The following is a 20204-nucleotide window of genomic DNA, read 5'->3' on the forward strand; positions in this document are numbered from 1 at the left end:
TCTTGTTTCTCTTTTTCGCTTTATTTATGTCTCTGTTTAATTGACAAGTTAGGTATAAAAGGGGTTTAATGGTTTTTCACTCTACTGTTGTGTGCTAATTTCATCTAATCCGTTGAATCATAGTGCTTCTGACCAAACTTTCTTTCCTGTATTCACTAGTCGACTATATTCATGACATCTTATGTGTATTAGAAGATTTCTCTAAGAAATGTATATGATATATCTCAATAACGTTATTATATGTATTACAATTTGCATCGATGAATATCAAGTTTTCACCATTTGATTGATTGTTTTATTTTAAGGCTGCCGATACTAAATATTGTTTATCGTGTACATAGGATCATAGTGTGCCCACTGCCCACCATCATAACAAGTAGCAGGATATAAATAGATAGGACAAAGTACTTTGTGTAGTGGGTAAGAGTTTAAATGCATATGATATTTTAACATACTAACGAAAACATATATAAAAGGGCTCGAAATTATGCAATGTCTTTATCATGTTACTATAAGATTAGCTAGACCAATGTCAAGTCAGTGCATGGATTTAAATCATTAGTCCTTTTGAATTTGATTTCTCCCTTTTAACAATTTCAAAATTTTCTCCTTGCTTTTTCTGTAAAGCAAACGGCGGTTAATTTGTAGCCGTCCATTGTGGACTCACTGAATTAGATTGAATTGTTCGCCGTCAATTTCAGTTTTCATCTCATACTAATTGTGTTTAGTCAATGTAATCTGTGTAATTAAATGATAATATTATTATCAAAAGTAGGAAAGAGTAAGGATGTTTCAATAATGGATTATATGTCATTGTCTCGTTTTACATTTTATACATATCCACAGAAAAAAGTTTAGCATACGTCAATTCTAAGTATCTTTAATAATTCAACTTCAAATTACTTTTTATCCTATGCTTCTGCTGTTTGATATCACAAGCAAAATTAGCAAACTAGTAAAAGTTATTAGTGTAAAAAAAAAACATGTAATGAGTCGAGTCCTCTTCGTGGCTTGCTTAATTATCACGTTTTCGAAGACATAAATATTCGGTCCAAGTATTATCACGCGTGACTGATTCATTTACAGCCTTTTTAAAGATCATCTTCACAAACACATGTGTTCTTCTTACATTATACAACGGAAAATTTTAAAAACATAAACAATATTTTTTGGTAATACTTTATAGTCTATTTAGTATTTTTAACCGGCAATGCTTCACTGGTTTCCGACTCAACGCATGTGGTGGTCAGTGGGAGTGGCCCACGTATCTCTTTCACCTTTAAATTTTTGTTTTCTTTAAGCGATCTATACGATAAAGCGGAAGCTTAGGATACTTATTACCACCACCCCAAACACGCCCTTATCACACGTCATCATCACCCTCTCGTTCACAATAACCTGCGCATCCCTGGCGCATTCTAGACAGGACCAATACGTGTCGCTCTTTTGACTTATCCACGTCATCGAAACTCGTCTTTTTTGCCATTTCTAGGGTTTTCTCCAATCTCACTCCCAAAAAACACTTTCGTCTCTCTCTCAACGGTTTGTTCTCTCTTCTCTCGATTTGAGTTTCGAAGTTCGTTAAGCTTCACACGCCGTTCGATGGGGTCGGTCTCCGATCCAGGCGAGTTGACCGAGTTAGCTCAGCCGAGTTTCGAGGAGTTTCAGAAGCAGACGTCGCTGATGACGAGCTGCACGCTTCTGTGGAAAGAGCTCTCCGATCACTTCACCACGCTCGAGGAGAATCTGATGAAGAAATCGGAGGCGCTTAAGGGGATGATCGAGGCACTGGACAGCCAGACTCAGACCTCTCTCGAGTCGCTGAAGCGCAGGGAGGCTACGATCGAGCGGAGCGTGGAGATCGTCGCCGGGAAAGTCGGGGAGCGAGCTCGAGCTGCTCTTGAGTCGCTCGAGAAAGCTAGAGACGGCGGAGGTTACGGAGAGGTTGACGATGACGAGGAAGGGCTTCTCTCTGCTTTGAAGTCTCTGTGTTTGAAGATGGACGCGAGGGGGTTCTGGAGCTTCGTGACGGCGAGGAAGAAGGAGCTAGAGGGGCTAAGGTCGAAGATCCCGGCGGCGTTGGGGGATTGTGTGGATCCGGCGATGCTGGTGCTCGAGGCGATCTCCGAGGTGTTTCCGGTGGATAAGAGGGGCTCTGGGGAGAAGATGAGTAATGATTTCGGGTGGGCTTGTGTGGTGATTCTCGAGAGCTTGGCGCCTGTGATTGTTGATCCTGTGATGGGGAAGGCGAGGCTGCTTGTTACGCCGAGCGTTGAGGCGAAAGCTAAGGAGATTGCGGAGACGTGGAAGGCGGGGTTGGAGGAGAGAGGAGGGAGGGTGGAGAATGTGAAGACACCTGATGTGCATACGTTTCTTCAGCATGTTGTGACGTTTGGGATTGTTAAGAGTGAGGATCTTGGTCTGTATAGGAAGCTTGTCGTTGGATCCGCGTGGCGTAAACAGATGCCGAAGCTTGCTGTTTTAGTTGGTTTGGGTGATCAAATGCCTGGTAAGCTTTAAAGCTCCTTTCTTCTCATGATATTGCATGATTTGTTGTGAAGTCTGAGACTTTAGTAGACTTAAGGTGTGTGTTTATATGTAAGGCAGATTAGAAACTGATCATAAGCTGTGGTGTGAAGTTCAACTTCAAGTCTTTTTAATATATCTTGAGGTTATGAATGATGGTTTTGAGTTGTTATTGCTTTGCACAGACATGATTGAAGAGTTAATCAGCAGGGGGCAACAGCTTGATGCTGTTCATTTCACTTATGAAGTTGGCCTTGTGGATAAGTTCCCTCCCGTTCCTTTACTCAAAGCCTATCTAAGGGACGCAAAGAAGACAGAAGACTCCAGCAATACCGGCCGAGCTTCGGTAATCTACTCATTTTACCTTACAGCTTGAACATCTTTCATTCTTTGACTTTAACATTTATTATCTTTGTTATGTTAGCATCTTGTGGCGCGCAAGGAGCAATCAGCTCTCAAGGCAGTCTTGAAATGCATAGAAGAGTACAAACTCGAGGAAGAGTTCCCTCCAGAGAACCTCAAGAAGCGGTTGGAACAGCTAGAGAAGACCAAAACCGAGAAGAGGAAACCAGCAGCTGTACCGGCGAACAAGAGAACCAGAGCCAGCTACAACGGTCCAATGCCACCAGCGAAAGCCGGGCGTATCACAAACGCATACGTCTCTTCCTTCCCGTTCATCAGATCACCCTCTCACTCCCCTCAGTACGCTTCACCTGCAGCATCTTACCCATCCCCACCTACCACTGTCTACAGCAACAGGAGCCCACCATATCCATACTCCCCTGAGCTTATCCCCGCCTCATACCAAGCCTCACCTATGGGTTACCCAGCGTACAACGGTTATTGCAACGGCCCTGTTCCAGCTCCAGCTCCAGCTCCTCCGGTTTACCACCCGCACTACCCTCAGCAGCACCACCAACACGCCCACCATCAGCAAGCTTACTACTGAACTTAGACAGTGTGTGTGATGACAAATCAAGAAGGAAAGAATGGTAATAACCAACAACCACTGATACTGTGACAACTACTCTGTATCTGCATCTTTGTCTCTTTCTACGTTGTCGTTTTGTCTGTTGTAATATTTTCGAAGCCTAACTCTGTTTTAGTAAGTTAGCTATCTTCCTGTTGTGTGTTAAAAACATCGGGCTCTGTTTCTGCTCATAAGCTTTTGTAATGCCTAATATTCTGTCAAACAATCTTATCTTTCTGTTTATTATATGACAACTTCTCTTTGTCAGAAACCCTTCCTCTATATTCGTTTTTGGTTCAGACAGACATCTTAAGTACGGTTGGGTTCTTCACATCGAAACCACACTGGTTCTTTGCTTTCAATCTCTTTATTGAACAAGTCGTTGTCACTAATCTACTACAGAGCAGCAGGACCTATCAGTCTTATGAGCGTTCTCTCTTCCAACTTAACCTCTGCACACCACCTGTTCGACTGTTTGTCTCTGTGAAACCTTGCCTGGTCTCTGTTACTTACAATGGCTTTGAAGATTCTCAGAGGAAGCTTTCACCGTTTGCCACCGAATCTCACCTCCCGTTTTCGAGTAGCAGCATCACATCCTTTGTCGTCAAGATTTTACAGCAGCGAAACAGGAAAGGATTCAGGTTTGAGTGGTTGTGCCATTGAAACTGTGGATGATGCTGCTTGGAATGTCTCATCGTCTATATCCCAAGCCTGGAGAGAGTTTCAAGCAGACACTGCAAAAAACTCTTCCTTTACAACACAAGGAGGAGAAACGATCATGCCTGATCTTGATCACGATGAAATCGACAATATGAGAATCCGTGGTGATCTTTTCTACAAGCTTGATCGAGGGTCAAAAGAGTTCGAGGAATACAACTATGACTTCCACCGCAAGAACCATCACCTGAAACCCAAGAAAGAGCAAAACAGCGGTGAAGAAGAAACAAAGATGAAGAAGAAGGAGGCAGCAGCAAAGAGTAATCAAGAAGTTCGCGAGGAATACAAGAAGAGAGATGCGCCGAAGATCAACGCTTTCACTGGTGAAACGGATCATCTCAATGCAGCTGTGAAGAAGAGAGAGCGAACGCTTACGTTTAACCAGCTCACCGCTCCTTATCACTACCCGTTTTGCTTAGACATTTACATCTCAAAAGCCTCTGTTCGAGCATGTGTGATCCACAGGGTGACTAGTAAGGTTGTCACTGTGGCTCATTCCATTTCAAAAGACATGAAGTTCGATCTTGGTTCGACTAGGAACGCAGTGGCTTGCGCTGCGGTTGGGACAGTTCTTGCGCAGAGAAGTTTGGAAGATGACATACATGACGTTATATATACTCCAAGGAAAGGAGATAAAGTGGAAGGTAAGCTTCAGGTTGTGCTTCAAGCTATTATTGATAATGGCGTTAATGTTAAAGTGAAGCTTAAGCAGAGAAAACTCAAGAAGAAGACTAGTCATCTAACAGTGCCCTATACTTAAAATCTTTGCTATTATTTTCTTTTTATCTTTTTATGCTAATTTTTTCAAGACAGAAGCATGCTGTGTTGTTTTATCTTTCAATAATGTCACACTTCAAAAGATATATCTGGAAAATTGAAAATCATTTAGACAACTATATCTTTCAATAATGTCACACTATTTAACAATGAAACAAGACAAAGAGTTTACAGATTAAACTTTATGCATCTCACGCAAAGTGTTGTTTACATTCACAGACTACGTACCGAGACAAGTTAATAAATTGAGAGAATCTATACAATTCTGCTCAAGTCATGATCATACTGCCTGACTGAAACATCATCATGCTCTTCATTCGATTCTCTTCCTTATCTCTAGCTCTCTCTTTGATTCTTTGAACTTCTATCTGAATCTTGTCGCTAGCCATCTCTTCTTTCTTCATAGTCACCAGTCTCTCTCCGCTAATCTCGCCGAGTAGCACTTTCCTCCTGAGATCTGGATTGCTGCTATCTCCAATGTTGAAAAGAATGGATCTGTACAGCTAGAATTGCTGCCTCGAACAGTTCCAAGAACTCTTGTTTCTGCATCATTCTCTCTTTCTCTAGTCTCAACAAAAAAAAAATTAGGGTTTGGAAGTAACGACGAAGTGAAGAGAAATTGGAAAAATTGTTAAGAGAGCGTGTGATCTTTATATAGAGAGAGTCTAAAATCGACTGTGATCTTTATATAAAGAGAGAGTATCTAAAACCGACTCCTGATTGGATATAATTTTTTGTTGTGTTGTATCTCACTATACACTTATTAATTACTTGGTAACCAAGCCGCCTCCCCCAAGTTTCCCTTTTCCCTTCTCGTTTTTTTGACCGTTAAGAGTTTTCCTTTTTTTTTTTTCTTATTATATATCTGATACTTCATTACTTCTCCACGAAAATAATCTCCTGAGAAAAGTGAAATTAATTTTCATCGCAAGCACAATGACGAGAAAGATCTGCAGGTCCAAATTGTCGGTGAGAAAAGATACATTCTTCAAGGCACGAGCCAAGACCGTTCTCAAGAAAGCATACGAACTCTCGGAGCTGTGCGGCGTCAATTTGTGCATCATCTGCTACGACCGGGAAGGGAGTCTCGTGACGACGTGGCCAGAGAACGACGAAGCGTGAAGATGCAGATTTCTGAGATGTTCTGTATTAGTTCGTGAAGTACTACATGAGGTACTACAGGCGTGTGTCATGAAGATGGAGCTGAATAGGAGTTCGGGTTTTGTGATGTGCGTGGGCTTCCTGAGTTAAAAAAGGAAAGATGATATGTGCTTGAAGACAAATGGACGTTTTCCATAAAGAAAAAGGGAGTTTGCTTGAAGATGAAGTTTTCCATTAAGGTAAATGGAAAGTTACCTTATGTGTATTGGAAAGACTTGGAGAGCAAGTGGAAGACTTGGAAAGCAAGTTAAAGACGTGGAGAGCAAGTTATGGTCTGCTATATAAGGAGGGACGTGCCTTATGAGAAAGCCAGACCTCACATAATAGAGAGAGGATCTCATTGTATATTGGTGTATCTGCTTGGTGTCGAAGCAGTGTCTGTAGTAGTTGTCGATGGAGTCTGATGTTGACTTAGTTTGGTGGCGTTGGTATTGACGCTCTGTGTGGTGGAGTTAGCCATCGTGTGTGGAGCTCGTGGGTAGCTTCGTGTGTGCTTGGTTGATCAAGCTTGGTGTCATTGGTGTGCGTTAGGTGCTGACGTACTTGGTGAAGTACTTCCGAGAAGTGGAAGATCGAAGCCTAGACTCAGGGGGAGTTTAGCAAAGGAGGTTTCATTGAAGAGGTCTGTGAAGATTGCAGCTGTAGAAGACAGTATGCTCTGGCGTGTCCGGATGGGATCCGTTGTATTCCTAATCTTTGTAGATTGCTCCTTAGAAAAGAGTGGTAGACACTCGTGTGTGTTGTACCATATAGCAATTGTAGGTTGCTCCTTGTTCTAAGTCAATGAAATCTGGACGAGGTCCCGGAGATGTAGGAAACGAACCCCGTTAACAAACTTTGTGTGCCATTTACTTTCTGCACTAGTTTTTGTCGCTCTCACTACATTAACAAAGCGCAGGTCAAGGCCACGGCCGAGCGGTTCAGCAGGTTAAGCGAACAAGAAAGGAACAAAAAAAGCACCAACCTCTCGCGGTTTCTAAACAAGAAGATGATGGATGAGAAGAAGGCATCTCTCAAAGCCAACGACAATAAATTCTCCAAGGAAGTGTTCGTCTTTGAGGATTCCTTGGAGACTCGCTTAGGGTTATTCCAACAAAAGATCACCGAGTTGGTTGATGATGATGATCACGGCCTTGTTGTTTCAACGGATCTACCCACCACGTCGTTGAACCAGCCGAGCAACTTCTCAATCTTGTTGTTTAACCATGACAGTGGCACTTTCACCCAGTTGGTCAATTCCTCTACTCTTCCTCCTTGCTTTGAGCAACCTGTGATTCCGTGTAATCAAGATTATGGCACTAATTACTTGGATCTGTTACTTGCGGAACAAGATATGAGAAGCTGCAACAACTTTGATCTTCCCATTCCTCCTCATCCTATGATGCATACTCAAACCTCAATGTTTCGGCAGTTTGATCATCAGTTTATGCAGACACAACAGGGGATGATTCCATACAATCAATCTTCTGGCTATCCAACAATGATGTTCTCTTAGGTCTTCTCTTGCTTCAAGACCAGGATAGTTGTTGACTATTGTCAAACACTTTATTATCTTTTTGTCTCGCTATTTTGTCAATTGAGTCTCTCATGCTATTTTGTCAATTGAGTCTCTCATATTAAGTTGTAATTTTGCAAACATCCTATTTGCGTTGTATAAATATAATGTTCCAGTTGTGTAATTGCTCTGTCTTTTACTTAGCTATCAGGTAAATTTTGGAGTTATACTTCTCCAAAACGTTATTGCTTCAACTGAATAAGAGTTGTATCTCTCCAAAAACCCCCCTTGTTAATGTGATGATCTTATGCAGAATGTGCTGCAACTGCAAAGCTTTTGTTTCCTTTTATGGGACATTGAAAAGTTCAAAGGAAACGTTTTACTGCAGATGCCACTGTCAATCTAAGAGAAATGTTCTGTGCGCATTACTGTTTTCCTGACTATAGGTTCTAGCAACAGCATCCATCTTGTAGACAACAAGAGATGAGGCAGGGTTAAAAAATCTTTTTCAGTTGAATCTTGCCTACGAGTTTTGGCTGTCCAGGAGATGAAATTGAGACCAACTGTATGTGTGTTTGTGTATTTCCGTGTGTTGAAGCGTCGCCACTTTGTTTTCAACAAATGAAACAAGACAAAGAGTTGCAAATTGAACTTGGCAACGCAGAACTTTTAAAATGTTTATACATTGAGACCACACTAAGACAAGAGACTAATTATTATACAAGTTAATAAACTGAGAGAATCTATATATTCTGCTTAAATCATGATCATACTGTCTGACGGAAACATCATCGTACTCTTCACTCGATTCTCTTCCTTATCTCTAGCTCTATCTTTGACGGAAACTGAGATGATCTGAATCTTGTCGCTAGCCATCTCTTCTTTCTTCATAGTCACCAGTCTTTCTCCACTGATCTCGCCGAACAGCACTTTCCTCCTCAGGTCCGGATTGCTACTGTCTCCCATGTTGAAAAGAATGGATATGTACTTTGCTTTTTTTTTTTCTGTTAATATGTGTTATCACAAAAGTTCATGTTTATGTTTTACCGATACAAATGCATTACTTGATTACATGTCCTATGATAAACATACAAAAAATAAACTTGTAAAGAAAAAAAGATGAATATTTTAAAACATAACAGATCTCTTAAACATTTGTGGATTTATTTATTAATTGTAAAATGTATTTTAAAATTAAAATAATTCTTATATATTGTGTTGTTATTTAGAACTAATATTTTTCTATTATAAATTTTAAAAATTAAGATAAAATACTTTATAATAAAAATATTAATTAAACAAAAATATTTGTATACATATATATATTAAAATATTTTAATATGTGAGTGTTAAAATTTCGACTCAATAATAAGCATTTATATTTTTTGATAAAAAGACTTTTTTCATATATAATAATTTGATGTTTGATTTAAACTTTTCAAAGACATTTGAATTAATAAAATATAAACTAATAAATATTTGTAACAAGATTATGTCTATGCGGACAAAACAACTAGTAGTATTGTAATTATCTCACGGAATTAAAGACAAAATCTTATGAAGAATTTTGCTATTTCGTAGTATAGGTAAACAAGAGGAAAAGTAACATTACATTTATGTGAATTTAAAAATAAATATTGTCGATTTAATGATTAACTAGATTTTGATCCGTGCACCCGCACAGGTGTTTAATTTCTCTTTAAATAAATATATATTTGTTGTAAGTAGTGTTTTGAAATCCGATCCAGATCCACGTTAAACCGATAAACCCGTGACCCAAGATAAATTCGGTTTGAATTTTGTGAAAAAACAGAATTTAAAAACCCAATAAAACCTGCAAAGAGCCACTAAAACCCAGAACCTGGTATCGGTTGAATCACTGGTTTAACCAATATATATATTTTATTAGTTTTTAATTATGTTTAGAATTTTTTATATATATATATTCTAAATTTTTGTAAACATTAGTCGAAGTAGACAGTGTTATTTTATTATTTTGTATTAAATGTTATTTTGTTTTTCTTATAAATATAATATTATATTATACATATTATTTTTCAAAATATATTACTATTTATTTTTCATGTCACTATTATATATCATATATGTATCATGATATAATTAATTGTATTTTATATGTACCATCATATAAGTAATTATACATTAATAGTATTTTATATGTACCATCATATATATTATATTTCTAAAACGTAATGTAAAATATAAAACCATGATTTAAGTTTGTGTTTGAAAATGGGTTTTGAATTGCATTATATATATATATATATATATATATAATATATATATATATATATATATATATATATTATATATATATATATATATTAAAATATTTTTGTAATGGTTATTGAAAAGTATTTTAATAAAAATTAAAAATTTAATATATGTATATCTTTAATCAATTTTAAATTAATATTTTGATATGTATATAGAGTTTAAATTTTGTTTTATGATTATTTTATACAAAACATATTTTTAAGTAATTAGATTGAATTATTTTCGTATATTTTAAATTTAGCCAAGATATATAGTATCTCATAATATAATTCACTTTTAATTTTTCTTAATAACATAAATCTATTACCTTTTCTGAATATATATATTTTTTTTTTTTTAATGGTATCATTGTTTCCAAACAAATCTAAAAAGTACTTCTACTTTAATAAGTTTCCAAATAAATCTAAAAGGTACTTCTAATTTACTAAGATAGATGAATAACAAGAAAGCAAAAATATATTTGGGGAAATCATTTTTTGTCTGTATAAAAGAAAAGGGTGGTTAAGTACCTTTACTTCCATTTTGTTGTTGCAATCTCCGGCGTGGACTTTATGGCTATGACCGATAACAAGTTAAATTCAGATTCAAGTGGTAAGAAACTTCTCATGGCTGCTTTACTTTGAAAACAATTGCCACTAAAACCTCTATAGAAGAAGTATGTTGAAAACGGAGAATTTGAATTTTCTTTATTGAATAGTGATATTTTTAGAATCATTAAAGATTGGTTATTCCAATTTTATTTCTTTCTAGAGGATCAATATATTGGATTCATTATCGAGAGACAATCTATAGAACTAATTTGGAAGTTACTAATGTTATACAACAACGAGAACAAAAGAAAAGTTAGTAGTTTTATAGCATGGTTGATATCCAAAATGAAGATTGCATTAAAAAGATTCCGAAGAAAGCTTCTTCAAATTTTAATTTTATGTATTAGAGTATTATCTTTTATTTTAGATTTGGATTTTATTGTATTTTTATATGCTATGTTTACTGTTACACTTTATATAAATAAAACAGTTGTTAAGGAAAAAAAAGACAAGGTGGAAACTTTAAAACTCAAAACCCTAATTTCTACTTAGAGATCCCCCATTGTGTTGTTCTCGGCTTCCTTGGGAGATACAAATCCCTTCATCAACTTTAGACCAAAAAACCCCTTCATCTTCCCTTGGGATAGAGTCCACACGGAGAGAGAAACAAAGACGATGTCTTATCTTCCGGCAGATTTGGTAGAAGAAATACTTTCTAGGGTTCCGGCAAAATCTCTGCTACGATTGAGATCTACATGCAAAGGATGGAACACTTTATTCAAAGACCAAAGGTTCATCGAGAAGCACCTTCGTAACGTTCCAAAGCAGCTTCGCGCTCTCATATTGGAGGGATGTAGGCTTTATCCCACGAGCGTAGATCTGAACTCTGTCCCTCCGTCTATCGAATTTAGCGATTCACTTAGCCTAAATGAGTCTGATGATTCAGAAGAGGTCTATATAGACACAGTTTTTCACTGCGATGGTTTGTTGTTATGCACCACCGTGGAGGATGAACTGGTTGTTTGGAATCCTTGTTTAAGGGAAACTAGGTGGATCAAACAAACCTATGGTACCAGGTGTTTTTATAACAAAATGTTTAGAGGGAGAAAGACTACGTTTGCTTTAGGATACGAAAAGAATCAATTTTGCCGAAGCTACAAAATCTTGATGTTTTGGGGATGTGACAAAACAAAAGGCGACCTAGTTGATGGACATGAAATCTATGATTTTAACAATCTACATGACGACGAAGTTGATGGATTTGAGATCTACGACTTGAACTCTAATTCGTGGAGAGTTGTTAAGGCTCCCAACTGCTTCGTAATGAATTCTCATGGCGTGAGTTTGAAGGGAAATACTTATTGGGTAACTTCTGATGATGGTATAGACGATGACTACTTGCTCAGTTTTGATTTTACAAAAGAGAGATTTATACGTTTGTGTTTTCCTCTCCCATCTCTTGACTGTATGTATAAGGCTCTATCAGTTGTTAGAGAGGAACTCTCGGTGTTACGTTGTATAAAAGGTTCATCAACGATGGAGATGTGGGTGACCAATAAAATGGACACTAGTTGTGAAGCGGATTTGTCATGGAGCAAATCCTTTGCTGTGGATTATGGTTTGGATGTTTACACGTGTCTTTTAATCGACGAGCGTAAGAAAGTGGCTTTGTGTGATTCATATTTTGGGAAAGGCTGGAGCAGGGTGTGTACTGTTGGTGAAGCGGATGAATATTACACAGAAATCCCTTTTAAAGAAATGTATTTAGAACGTATTCATATTTTCAATTATGTTCCAAGTTTGGTTCACATTCAGCAAGATATCGAATCAGATGTTTTTGATAAAAGTCATCGTAGAAGATGGGATGATCTTAGCAGAGAAGATGATAGTGACATGGACTCCGGGTTAGAAGAGACTGATGGCATGGACTCCGGGTTAGAAGAATGGTACTGGTGGGAGATAGAGGGTGCTGATATTAGCATCAGTCGTAGAAGCCGAGGTCGTGTGTGGAAGACGAGGTGAGTTACCCTTGTGAGTTGTGACACAAGTGATCTCTCCGGATATTTATTCACCCGTCTTTGTTGTCGCATTATATTTTTGTATAATCATTGCAGTTTCTGCTAAGCCTTGAATTTTAATTATCACCTTGAACAATTCTCAGTTCTCAAAAAGTAACTCTTTGGCACTCTATCTTCTTCGTATCTTGCTCACTTGCTAGATTTGGCGTTCATTTATAAATATTTTATCGATTTCAGTTCAGCATTACACTAGAACCTGTTTGTTGCCACTTTGGATCTTATAGAGACAAAAGATTTACATACCAATAACCTCACCACCCACGGCCAGGGGAGGTACACAATGCGCTCGCCTTCCCTCGCTTTTGGGTTTTTTTTCCTCCTAAAGTACTTCGTGGTGACGCTTTGCTGCAAGTATATAAACCAATTGGTTTGTTTGAAAATAGTACATAAACCGTTTTGATTCAAACCGATTTAGTATCAATATTTTCTGTGGAGAAGAGTATATCCTCCTCATTTAACCTTGGTTGATGAAAATGACATGAAGGGGATTTAGGAGAGGTAGGCCTTGGCTATGACAAAATGTTGGAGTTTGAAGAGAATTAATTAATGATTTTGAATCTGACTAGTATAGTTTTAGGAATTGTTGTTTTCGGTTTGGTATTGAATTTAGTATTTTACTAGTGTTCTTGCTAATTAAACTATATATTTTGCAATGGTATTTTGAAGTTTTGGATTAAAAATTAAAGTGGATTTGTTGTTTTTGGTTTCTAACATAAGTCTCTTCAAAGCTATCAGTTCTTATCATGAATATATAAAGTTTTGCTTACCTTTTGATGAAGCATATTCGGCTGCTTGTCGACGACCACTTTCTCGCCTGGAGTTGCCTTTCGCCATTTTAAACTAGCCAATACATCATCTCGTTGGTTCAAAAACATAACATACGTTGATATGGAAGAGAGTACATATTTATTAGTTTCTTGCATCATTTTGTGAAGAAACCGTTGACATGGCAAAGCCTAACAATTCATCAAAACGATTTCATGTCATCTATTCCATTCACGTACATTCATCAAGCGTAATTCATTGTATCTGTTTCTTTTGCTGGCTCGTCCTTTAGTCACTCCTTATACATCCTATCAATCTATCATTACCCCTTTCGGACAAGTTTGTCCTCAATTTTTACAAGAAAAATTTGCCATGCTAACCTCCAAGAAATTGGTCGCCATCAAAGCTAATCATAGATGAGAATTGTAGTCAAAGTTACGAAGCTATAAATTTGCCGTCTCTTTCTGGTGTTAGCAACAAGATGATTAGTTGTAACCCCGTAGGAAATTAACTTTTTTCTGAGAAGAGAGCTTGGAATATGCAAGTGATCGTTGGCGAGAAAGCCTCTCGATAAGAAACATCAGTAGATTCGAAATCATCATTGTACTGAATAAACATGACTCGATGCGTCAGCTGTTTTTTTCTTAGTATAGTGTGTGAGACTCCTCACCAGTTTTCTTGGATATGAAAAACATAATCAGAGTCTGTCTTGCTTATACTTGTTCTTAATTATAAGTGAAATGTATATAGGCACCTTATCACTAAGCTGCTCCAAATCTGAATAAGCAGAATTCATTGTGTACGACCAATTTGATTATTTGAATTTTGGAAAAAATAATAAAACTAACAAAACACAACATAACTTTTGAACTTTGGAAAAAAAAATTTTGAACTTTGGACGTGACTTAAGGTACCTATAATTTTATTTTGCAAATTATATTTTAATTTACTCTTTTTTTCCAAATGATTGCCATTTTTGTGTATTTCTATTTAGTAGAAAAGAGCATCCACATAGTGAATCTACTAGAAAATCTCTTAATACAGAATTATATTAATATCTAGTTTTATTAAGTGTAGATTAGATACCAATTAAACTGTGGAAGCCCTTTTGGTCCAGTGGTTTGACTAAAAGTTCAATTGCTTCTACACCTAGAGGTCTGGGGTTCAAACTCCAGAAAATACCAGATTATGGAGAAACATGTTACAGGAGATTTTCAGCTTGGTGCAGTCAGGCCAATCGATTCTTATGAACAAGATTTTTTTGGCATCCTGATGCGTAAATACAAAATTACATTAATTATCATTAGATATCGTTTTAGTTCGCGCGAGTGTGAATAAAGTAAAATCGGTAACAAAAAGTTAAAACTAGCCCAAAACTGGGTGCGACGTAAAAACCAAAAAAAAAATAAAAAAAAAACTATATATCAAGGGTATAATTGTCAATGTCCCTAATTGATTCGATCCACTTCAGCTTGAAGACTAACCACATCTGCAAAGAGTTAAAAATAAATCCAAGAGAAAACGGAGAGGAGAGATTGAGAAGCCTTCAGATCTGCCAGTAAAAACCGTTTGTTTTTACTTCTCAATCACACAAAGTTTCGATGATTTTCATCATGAATTTCGCTTGAGACTGCTTTGGTGTTTTGTTTCTGTTCCGCAGGTCGAATTAGGGTTTCAGTAGGCAATGTCTTCTCCCTTTTATTCTCCGACAAATATGCAACAAGACATCGGCCAATCTCCTCCTGGGTAAATTTATCTTCTCCTTAATCTCTCTGTTTCGTTTTGTTTTTTTTTTCTGCTTTAATTCCTTGAAACAAATGTGAATCTTGAACTGAATTTTGTCGGGAAAAATTGGGACCAGTCTCCCTCTTATAGACTTATTTTTTAATGTGGAGCAGATTCAAAGCTCAGACATGATAACCCAACTGTTCTGGAGTTTTAAAAGATTAGATTGATCCAAAAGTTAGGGTTCCTATTATACTAAATGCTGCTACAAAAAGAAAGATTGTGTCTTTAGGGTTGACTATTGTGTGCGTGTCTCTATAGTCGATTTGACATTTGATTCCTAAGAAAGCTTTTTTTTTCACCATTATTTGTCTATTGAACCGTATGTCATATTGTTTGTATAAATGTTTTGTGGTTTAATTGTCTAAATGTAGCTTTTGTTTGTGCTAATCCATATGCAGGTTTGATAATGAACAAGTTCCAGTCAGTACCTACCAAGACACCGAACCTGTCCCGCTCTCAACTTATCACGAAAACGAACCTAACCAACCCCAAGCCACTCAGCAAGAGCTTGACGACTTCTGGGAAAACGGTTTCAACAGGGAAGAAGCCATCCAAGATCCAGAGCCCTCCTCTCAGGCCACCAAAGAAAACGGGAAGAGAAGCGTAGACAACAGCTCTTTCACTCCAGGTGAAACCGATCTCAACCAGCTCCCAGCGATCCCGCCTGTTTCGACCGGTCAAGGTCCTCCCTACGCCCCTGTCGATTGGCCAAGCCCTGGTGATGTTTGGACTTGGAGAGTCGGGAGGAGAGTGACTGCTCTTGGGTTTCATCAGGATAGGTTCTTGATTCTCCCTCAGAGGCTTCAGCAGAAGAATGTCCCAAAGTCTTTTGCGAGCAAACCGGCTCTTGCTCGTTATGTCCAGATGAGTTTCCCTGAGATGGATGCTGATGCGTTCTTCGCTTCGTTTAGTTGGAAGATCCCTGCTCTCTTTCAGCCTGCTGACAAAGGTAAAGACATTAATGATAATAATAACTCTGGTGGTTCTTAGTTTAAGAGCTTAAGCTAGTTTCTTTTCTTTTTTGTAGTTGATGCTGCGTCTCTCTTTGAGGAGACAACACCAAAGGAAGTAAAGACCGAAGGAGGAGGAGGAGGAGCTTCAAACGATGAGAATGTTAAAGAAGGAAACTCAAGATACAGCCAGAGGAAGAGGAACCCAATGCCTACGTTTGATCCCGTCGTGGAGAAACCTAAAGCCATCAAGAAGAAGAAAGGAGGAAAGACTCCTGGACCTCAATCCTCGACCAAACCGAAACCACCGTCTCGGCAATCTTCGAGACGCTCTTCGAACCAGCAGAGCGGTGGTGCTGTGGAGCTGAACCTCCAGAACGAGGAGGAAGGTGGTGGACCTGCTGCTGCTGCTACTGCACCAAACACTAGTGGCAGGAGAAAGAAACGCAGAGTTAACGTTGAGGAGGAAGATGTTGCGATTCCACACATCTACGTCTCTCCAATGAACGGTGTTCTCGCTGTCTCTCACGAGCCTATAGATGTTGACCCGATAGAGTTCGACAGCTACCTGAACTCTCTTGAAAACCTTCTCCACCAGGGTCCAGGAGGAGATGATGCTGGGACTGGGAGAGAGTCTTCCTCTGTTCTTGTAAGGGCAAGCTCTCCAATGAGAGAGTATGAGTGGGCTGAAGCTCGTATGAAGATCTCTTCTCTTCTTGAGAAAGACTTCCCTACTCTGTTCGTCTCCAAGGAAGCTGCAGAGATAGCTGCGTTAGCAACTAAGCTGAGGAAAGATCCAAACCTTTCCGCTGAGGAGATAGTGAGACTGAAGCTCATGGAAGAGATTCCTACCTTCAGTGAAGTGTTTCAAGAGAACAAAGCTGTGATCGAAGAAGCAGACAAGTTCTTCTCTGCCTTGGAGCTCAACAAAGCCAAAGTAGCCTCGCTTAAGTACGAGTACAGCGACTTGAAGCACAAGCTAGGGAGTATCCAGATGGAAGTAGATGAGAACTCTGAGGCGATCCGTCAGATTGATGAGCAGATAGCTCAGCTTCAAGCGAGGAGGACTGAGCTGAAGAAGCACATTGGTAGCAAGGAGAAAGAGAGGGTTGATCTGAGCTACGGACAGAAGATGGTGGCGAACTCGATTCCTAAAGTGGTGCAGGAAGTTCAAGCAGCTAACTCGAAGAAGCCAGAGTGGGAATGCAAGAAAGAGAATGCTCTGAAGCGTGAGGAAGAGATCCTCTCTAAGTTCACTCCTCTCAAAGGCTTCTTCCTCTAAACGAAATCAAAATCTGGCTCCTTGTGATATCTTAACCTTTTAGCCTGTCTTGGTTGTATTATTAATTATGTAGCGGCTTTTTTTTTTCTTTTTGTGGGGTTTATGCTGCAGACTTCTAAAACCTTTCCTAGGCTTGGGGTTTTTATCTTATGTATGCTTTTTTTTGTTGGATGTACTTTGGAAGCTTTTGTTAGTCGTTACTTAGCGACAACTATTGCTCTTTTGGTTGGAGCCAGGTTCGTCTTTACTCTGCGTAATTAGCAAGTCATCATAACGCCAAGTCTTGTTTAAACTTAAAAAGGGTCTAGGATAAGCAAAAGACGAATGAAAAGAATTAGTATTAAGTTGGTTTAAGTTTTGGTTATGTCTGGTATTCGATAAAATAAATGGGGTTGAAGATGCTCTTAGGCATTCACCTTTTAGCTTTGTTTATATACACAATCTGACCAAGATCTCCTACTCGGTGAGTGGCACAATACGTTTAAACACTTGAGGATTATCTTCCAAAGCCTAACAATATTGATCTTGTACAGCTTGGAGGTTACGTTGTGGCGACACAACAGAGTAATAATAACAGAACAATGAAGAAACATTTCTTTGAAAAGCCCACATTGTTAGCAGTTAACTAAAGTACTGTCTGAAAGAAAGACAAGGTTGATCTGAGCTACTGCCCTGAACCTGTATGAAAGGTTACATATGAAACGAAACTAGGAAGATTTGAGATTTCCTCTCCTCTCACACGTCTTACAAAGATTCAAATGAAAACCGTTCATATTTAGAATTCCATCGTTACACAAAAGCTGTCTTAACCCAAAGCAGACATTACTCGATTTTACAGAACAAGAACTAGCCTCCCACTTCCCACACCTTGTCCAAAACCATCATCTCCCTCTGAAACCATCTTAGGAACCGTAACAACCAAAGCCCCATCAACACAAGACACGGTAACAAGCTCAGGCCTCGTCGTCTCCGGAAGCCTAAAACGCCAGACATCAAGCTCCAACTCATCCAACGACAAACCCAAAGACAACCCATTTGTCCTCACCACGATCTTTGTGATACCCGGATGGATCTCCACCATATACGCCGTCATCTCCCCTCCTCCGCCTCCGCCGCCGTCCGTCTCCGCCACGAATCTGAAGCAGTCGGGTTTCTCTTCCACGGAGACGTCTGCTTCGGACCGCAGCGGAAGCTCGAGGACGCGGTTGAAGATGTGCGGTAAACGACGGAGATTCTTTCCGGGTTCTCGGGTCGGGTTGCGGTGGTGGTGGTGGATCAATGTGTTGTTGTTGAGAATTGGATGGACTCTCATGGCTTTTCCGGGTCGGGTTTGATAAGAAGAGATTGGATCAAAGTCAGTAATAGAGAGTATGAGAGATTACAGATCGATTTTTGAAGGAATTAAAAGCCTTTAAAAGAACAAAAAAGATTGCGTCTTCCTCTTCTTCTTCTTCTTCTTCTTCTTCTTCTTTTTTATGAATGGGTGCAAAGGCGAGGATCAGAAAAAGAAGTGAGATAAGGGAGATCCTTTCATTTTACCTAAATAGCCCTGTTTTAGTTTTATCATAACTACGTCGTATTCAGCGTCTTATTTAGCAAAGGTGGGAGGGATGATGCGGTTTCATTTGTATAGTGGATAGGCCTGGGTTCGCGGGTCAATCCGCCCCGACCCGCTTCGCGACCTGCGGGTCGACTTATTTTTCGGGTTCAAAAATTTGATCCGCATGACTTGTGAGTAAGAAAAATAAGACCCGCACCCGCCTTGCTCATTTAAGCGGGTTATCCGCAGGACCCACGGGTAATATTAAAAATAATAAAATAATAATTTTATATATTATTAATATTTTTAAAAAAATATTTAAAAATAATATATTTTTATTGATATTTTTAAAAAAATATTTTAAAAATAATATAATTAAATTAAAATTTTTTATATATTCGTAATTTTAAATATTTTTATAAGAAACTCATATTTTTCAAATTTTTTTTTTATTTTGCGGTTTGGCGGATACCTGCCGTTTAAATTTGATCGACCCACACCCATCCCGCATAAAATATGCTTCACCCGCACCTTCATCCGCCCCGCAAATTTTTCAAATCTGTTGACCCGCACCCGTCCCGCAGCGAATCAAACGGGGCGGGACCCGCATGTAAAGAATCAAATTCCCAGCTCTAATAGTAGACAATATAAATGAACAATGCATTGAAATGAAATATATATATATATATATTTTGAACTGAATGAAATGAAATATACTTTTTCTTAATCAGATACAAATCTTTTAACAATATTATCATTTCGTTTGCAAAAAAAAATATTTCATTTCGTCAACATTTGAAATCTTAATAAAAATCATGCTATATCTTTTTATATGATAAAGTGATTTTCTGATGTTAGAAAAATAAGCAAATATATTTTGTTGGAGTTAAAGAAATTCACATACTCTTTGTATAAAGTAAAGTAGATCGGGTGGGTATTCATTTTATTTTTAAAATTTTTGGTTTATAGTAAATAATGCATTTGTAATAGTTAATTGTATAATATTGAGTTATTTTGTGTTTGTGTTAACAATCTAATGTCTCACCGATATTTTGTGTCAAATAAAGAAAGTGAAAATTAAACTTCAGATCTAAAATAACCAAAAGTAAAACAACATTAATAAATAATCGATAACAAAAATAAACTAACAATAAATCAAATCAACCAATTTTGGATTCATATTATAAATTTGTCTTTTCTTTTATAAAGAGAAAACACAACTCTTAAAACCAATAATTATAGAAAGACACTTATTGGGATATTGTAGCTAATTTTTAAACTTATTTATTTTTATAATGAAAAGATAAAACACTTAAATAATAGAGTT

At 38.0% G+C, this 20204-nt stretch overlaps 6 protein-coding genes across 7 annotated transcripts; 5 read left to right on the forward strand and 1 right to left on the reverse strand.

Annotated features, from left to right (window-relative positions):
* Positions 1 to 1496: 1496 nt before the first annotated feature.
* On the forward strand, positions 1497 to 3767 carry LOC108830572 (FRIGIDA-like protein 4a). Its single transcript, XM_018604174.2, has 3 exons — positions 1497 to 2509; positions 2712 to 2872; positions 2951 to 3767. Exons 1-3 carry the CDS (start codon positions 1603 to 1605, stop codon positions 3473 to 3475), a joined length of 1593 nt encoding a protein of 530 aa, XP_018459676.1. The 5' UTR covers positions 1497 to 1602; the 3' UTR covers positions 3476 to 3767.
* Positions 3768 to 3905: 138 nt separating this feature from the next.
* LOC108830573 (uncharacterized) lies at positions 3906 to 5109 on the forward strand. Its single transcript, XM_018604175.2, has one exon. The coding sequence runs from the start codon at positions 4011 to 4013 to the stop codon at positions 4971 to 4973; it is 963 nt and encodes a 320-aa protein (XP_018459677.1). The 5' UTR covers positions 3906 to 4010; the 3' UTR covers positions 4974 to 5109.
* An 817-nt stretch (positions 5110 to 5926) lies between these two features.
* LOC108830563 (agamous-like MADS-box protein AGL93) lies at positions 5927 to 7646 on the forward strand. Its single transcript, XM_018604165.1, has 2 exons — positions 5927 to 6108; positions 7016 to 7646. Exons 1-2 carry the CDS (start codon positions 5927 to 5929, stop codon positions 7644 to 7646), a joined length of 813 nt encoding a protein of 270 aa, XP_018459667.1.
* Positions 7647 to 11036: 3390 nt separating this feature from the next.
* On the forward strand, positions 11037 to 12512 carry LOC108830564 (putative F-box/kelch-repeat protein At3g22730). The gene has a single exon (XM_018604166.2). It carries the CDS (start codon positions 11150 to 11152, stop codon positions 12494 to 12496), a length of 1347 nt encoding a protein of 448 aa, XP_018459668.1. The 5' UTR covers positions 11037 to 11149; the 3' UTR covers positions 12497 to 12512.
* A 2232-nt stretch (positions 12513 to 14744) lies between these two features.
* LOC108830574 (uncharacterized) lies at positions 14745 to 17582 on the forward strand. Of its 2 annotated transcripts, none has more exons than XM_018604176.2 (4): positions 14745 to 14875; positions 14978 to 15063; positions 15504 to 16054; positions 16133 to 17582. In XM_018604176.2, the coding sequence occupies exons 2-4, from the start codon at positions 15002 to 15004 to the stop codon at positions 17335 to 17337; spliced, it is 1818 nt and encodes a 605-aa protein (XP_018459678.1). In that variant the 5' UTR covers positions 14745 to 14875; positions 14978 to 15001; the 3' UTR covers positions 17338 to 17582. The 2 variants fall into 2 exon arrangements, with proteins under 2 accessions (XP_018459678.1, XP_018459679.1); XM_018604177.2 differs by having other exon boundaries at positions 14788 to 14884.
* A 393-nt stretch (positions 17583 to 17975) lies between these two features.
* On the reverse strand, positions 17976 to 18904 carry LOC108830558 (uncharacterized). The gene has a single exon (XM_018604158.2). The coding sequence runs from the start codon at positions 18647 to 18649 to the stop codon at positions 18170 to 18172; it is 480 nt and encodes a 159-aa protein (XP_018459660.1). The 5' UTR covers positions 18650 to 18904; the 3' UTR covers positions 17976 to 18169.
* Positions 18905 to 20204: the final 1300 nt, after the last annotated feature.

The sequence above is a fragment of the Raphanus sativus genome, chromosome 6 (genome assembly GCF_000801105.2).
Source record: "Raphanus sativus cultivar WK10039 chromosome 6, ASM80110v3, whole genome shotgun sequence".
NCBI lineage: Eukaryota > Viridiplantae > Streptophyta > Magnoliopsida > Brassicales > Brassicaceae > Raphanus > Raphanus sativus.

Coding starts and splice junctions, on each gene's coding strand:
- LOC108830572 (XM_018604174.2), top strand. CDS start 1,603: ATGGGGTCGGTCTCCGATCCAGGCGAGTTGACCGAGTTAGCTCAGCCG. Junction 2,510..2,711: donor TTTGGGTGATCAAATGCCTG/GTAAGCTTTAAA, acceptor TGCTTTGCACAG/ACATGATTGAAGAGTTAATC. Junction 2,873..2,950: donor GCAATACCGGCCGAGCTTCG/GTAATCTACTCA, acceptor TTGTTATGTTAG/CATCTTGTGGCGCGCAAGGA.
- LOC108830573 (XM_018604175.2), top strand. CDS start 4,011: ATGGCTTTGAAGATTCTCAGAGGAAGCTTTCACCGTTTGCCACCGAAT.
- LOC108830563 (XM_018604165.1), top strand. CDS start 5,927: ATGACGAGAAAGATCTGCAGGTCCAAATTGTCGGTGAGAAAAGATACA. Junction 6,109..7,015: donor TGGCCAGAGAACGACGAAGC/GTGAAGATGCAG, acceptor TTTCTGCACTAG/TTTTTGTCGCTCTCACTACA.
- LOC108830564 (XM_018604166.2), top strand. CDS start 11,150: ATGTCTTATCTTCCGGCAGATTTGGTAGAAGAAATACTTTCTAGGGTT.
- LOC108830574 (XM_018604176.2), top strand. CDS start 15,002: ATGTCTTCTCCCTTTTATTCTCCGACAAATATGCAACAAGACATCGGC. Junction 15,064..15,503: donor ATCGGCCAATCTCCTCCTGG/GTAAATTTATCT, acceptor ATCCATATGCAG/GTTTGATAATGAACAAGTTC. Junction 16,055..16,132: donor CTTTCAGCCTGCTGACAAAG/GTAAAGACATTA, acceptor TCTTTTTTGTAG/TTGATGCTGCGTCTCTCTTT.
- LOC108830558 (XM_018604158.2), bottom strand. CDS start 18,649: ATGAGAGTCCATCCAATTCTCAACAACAACACATTGATCCACCACCAC.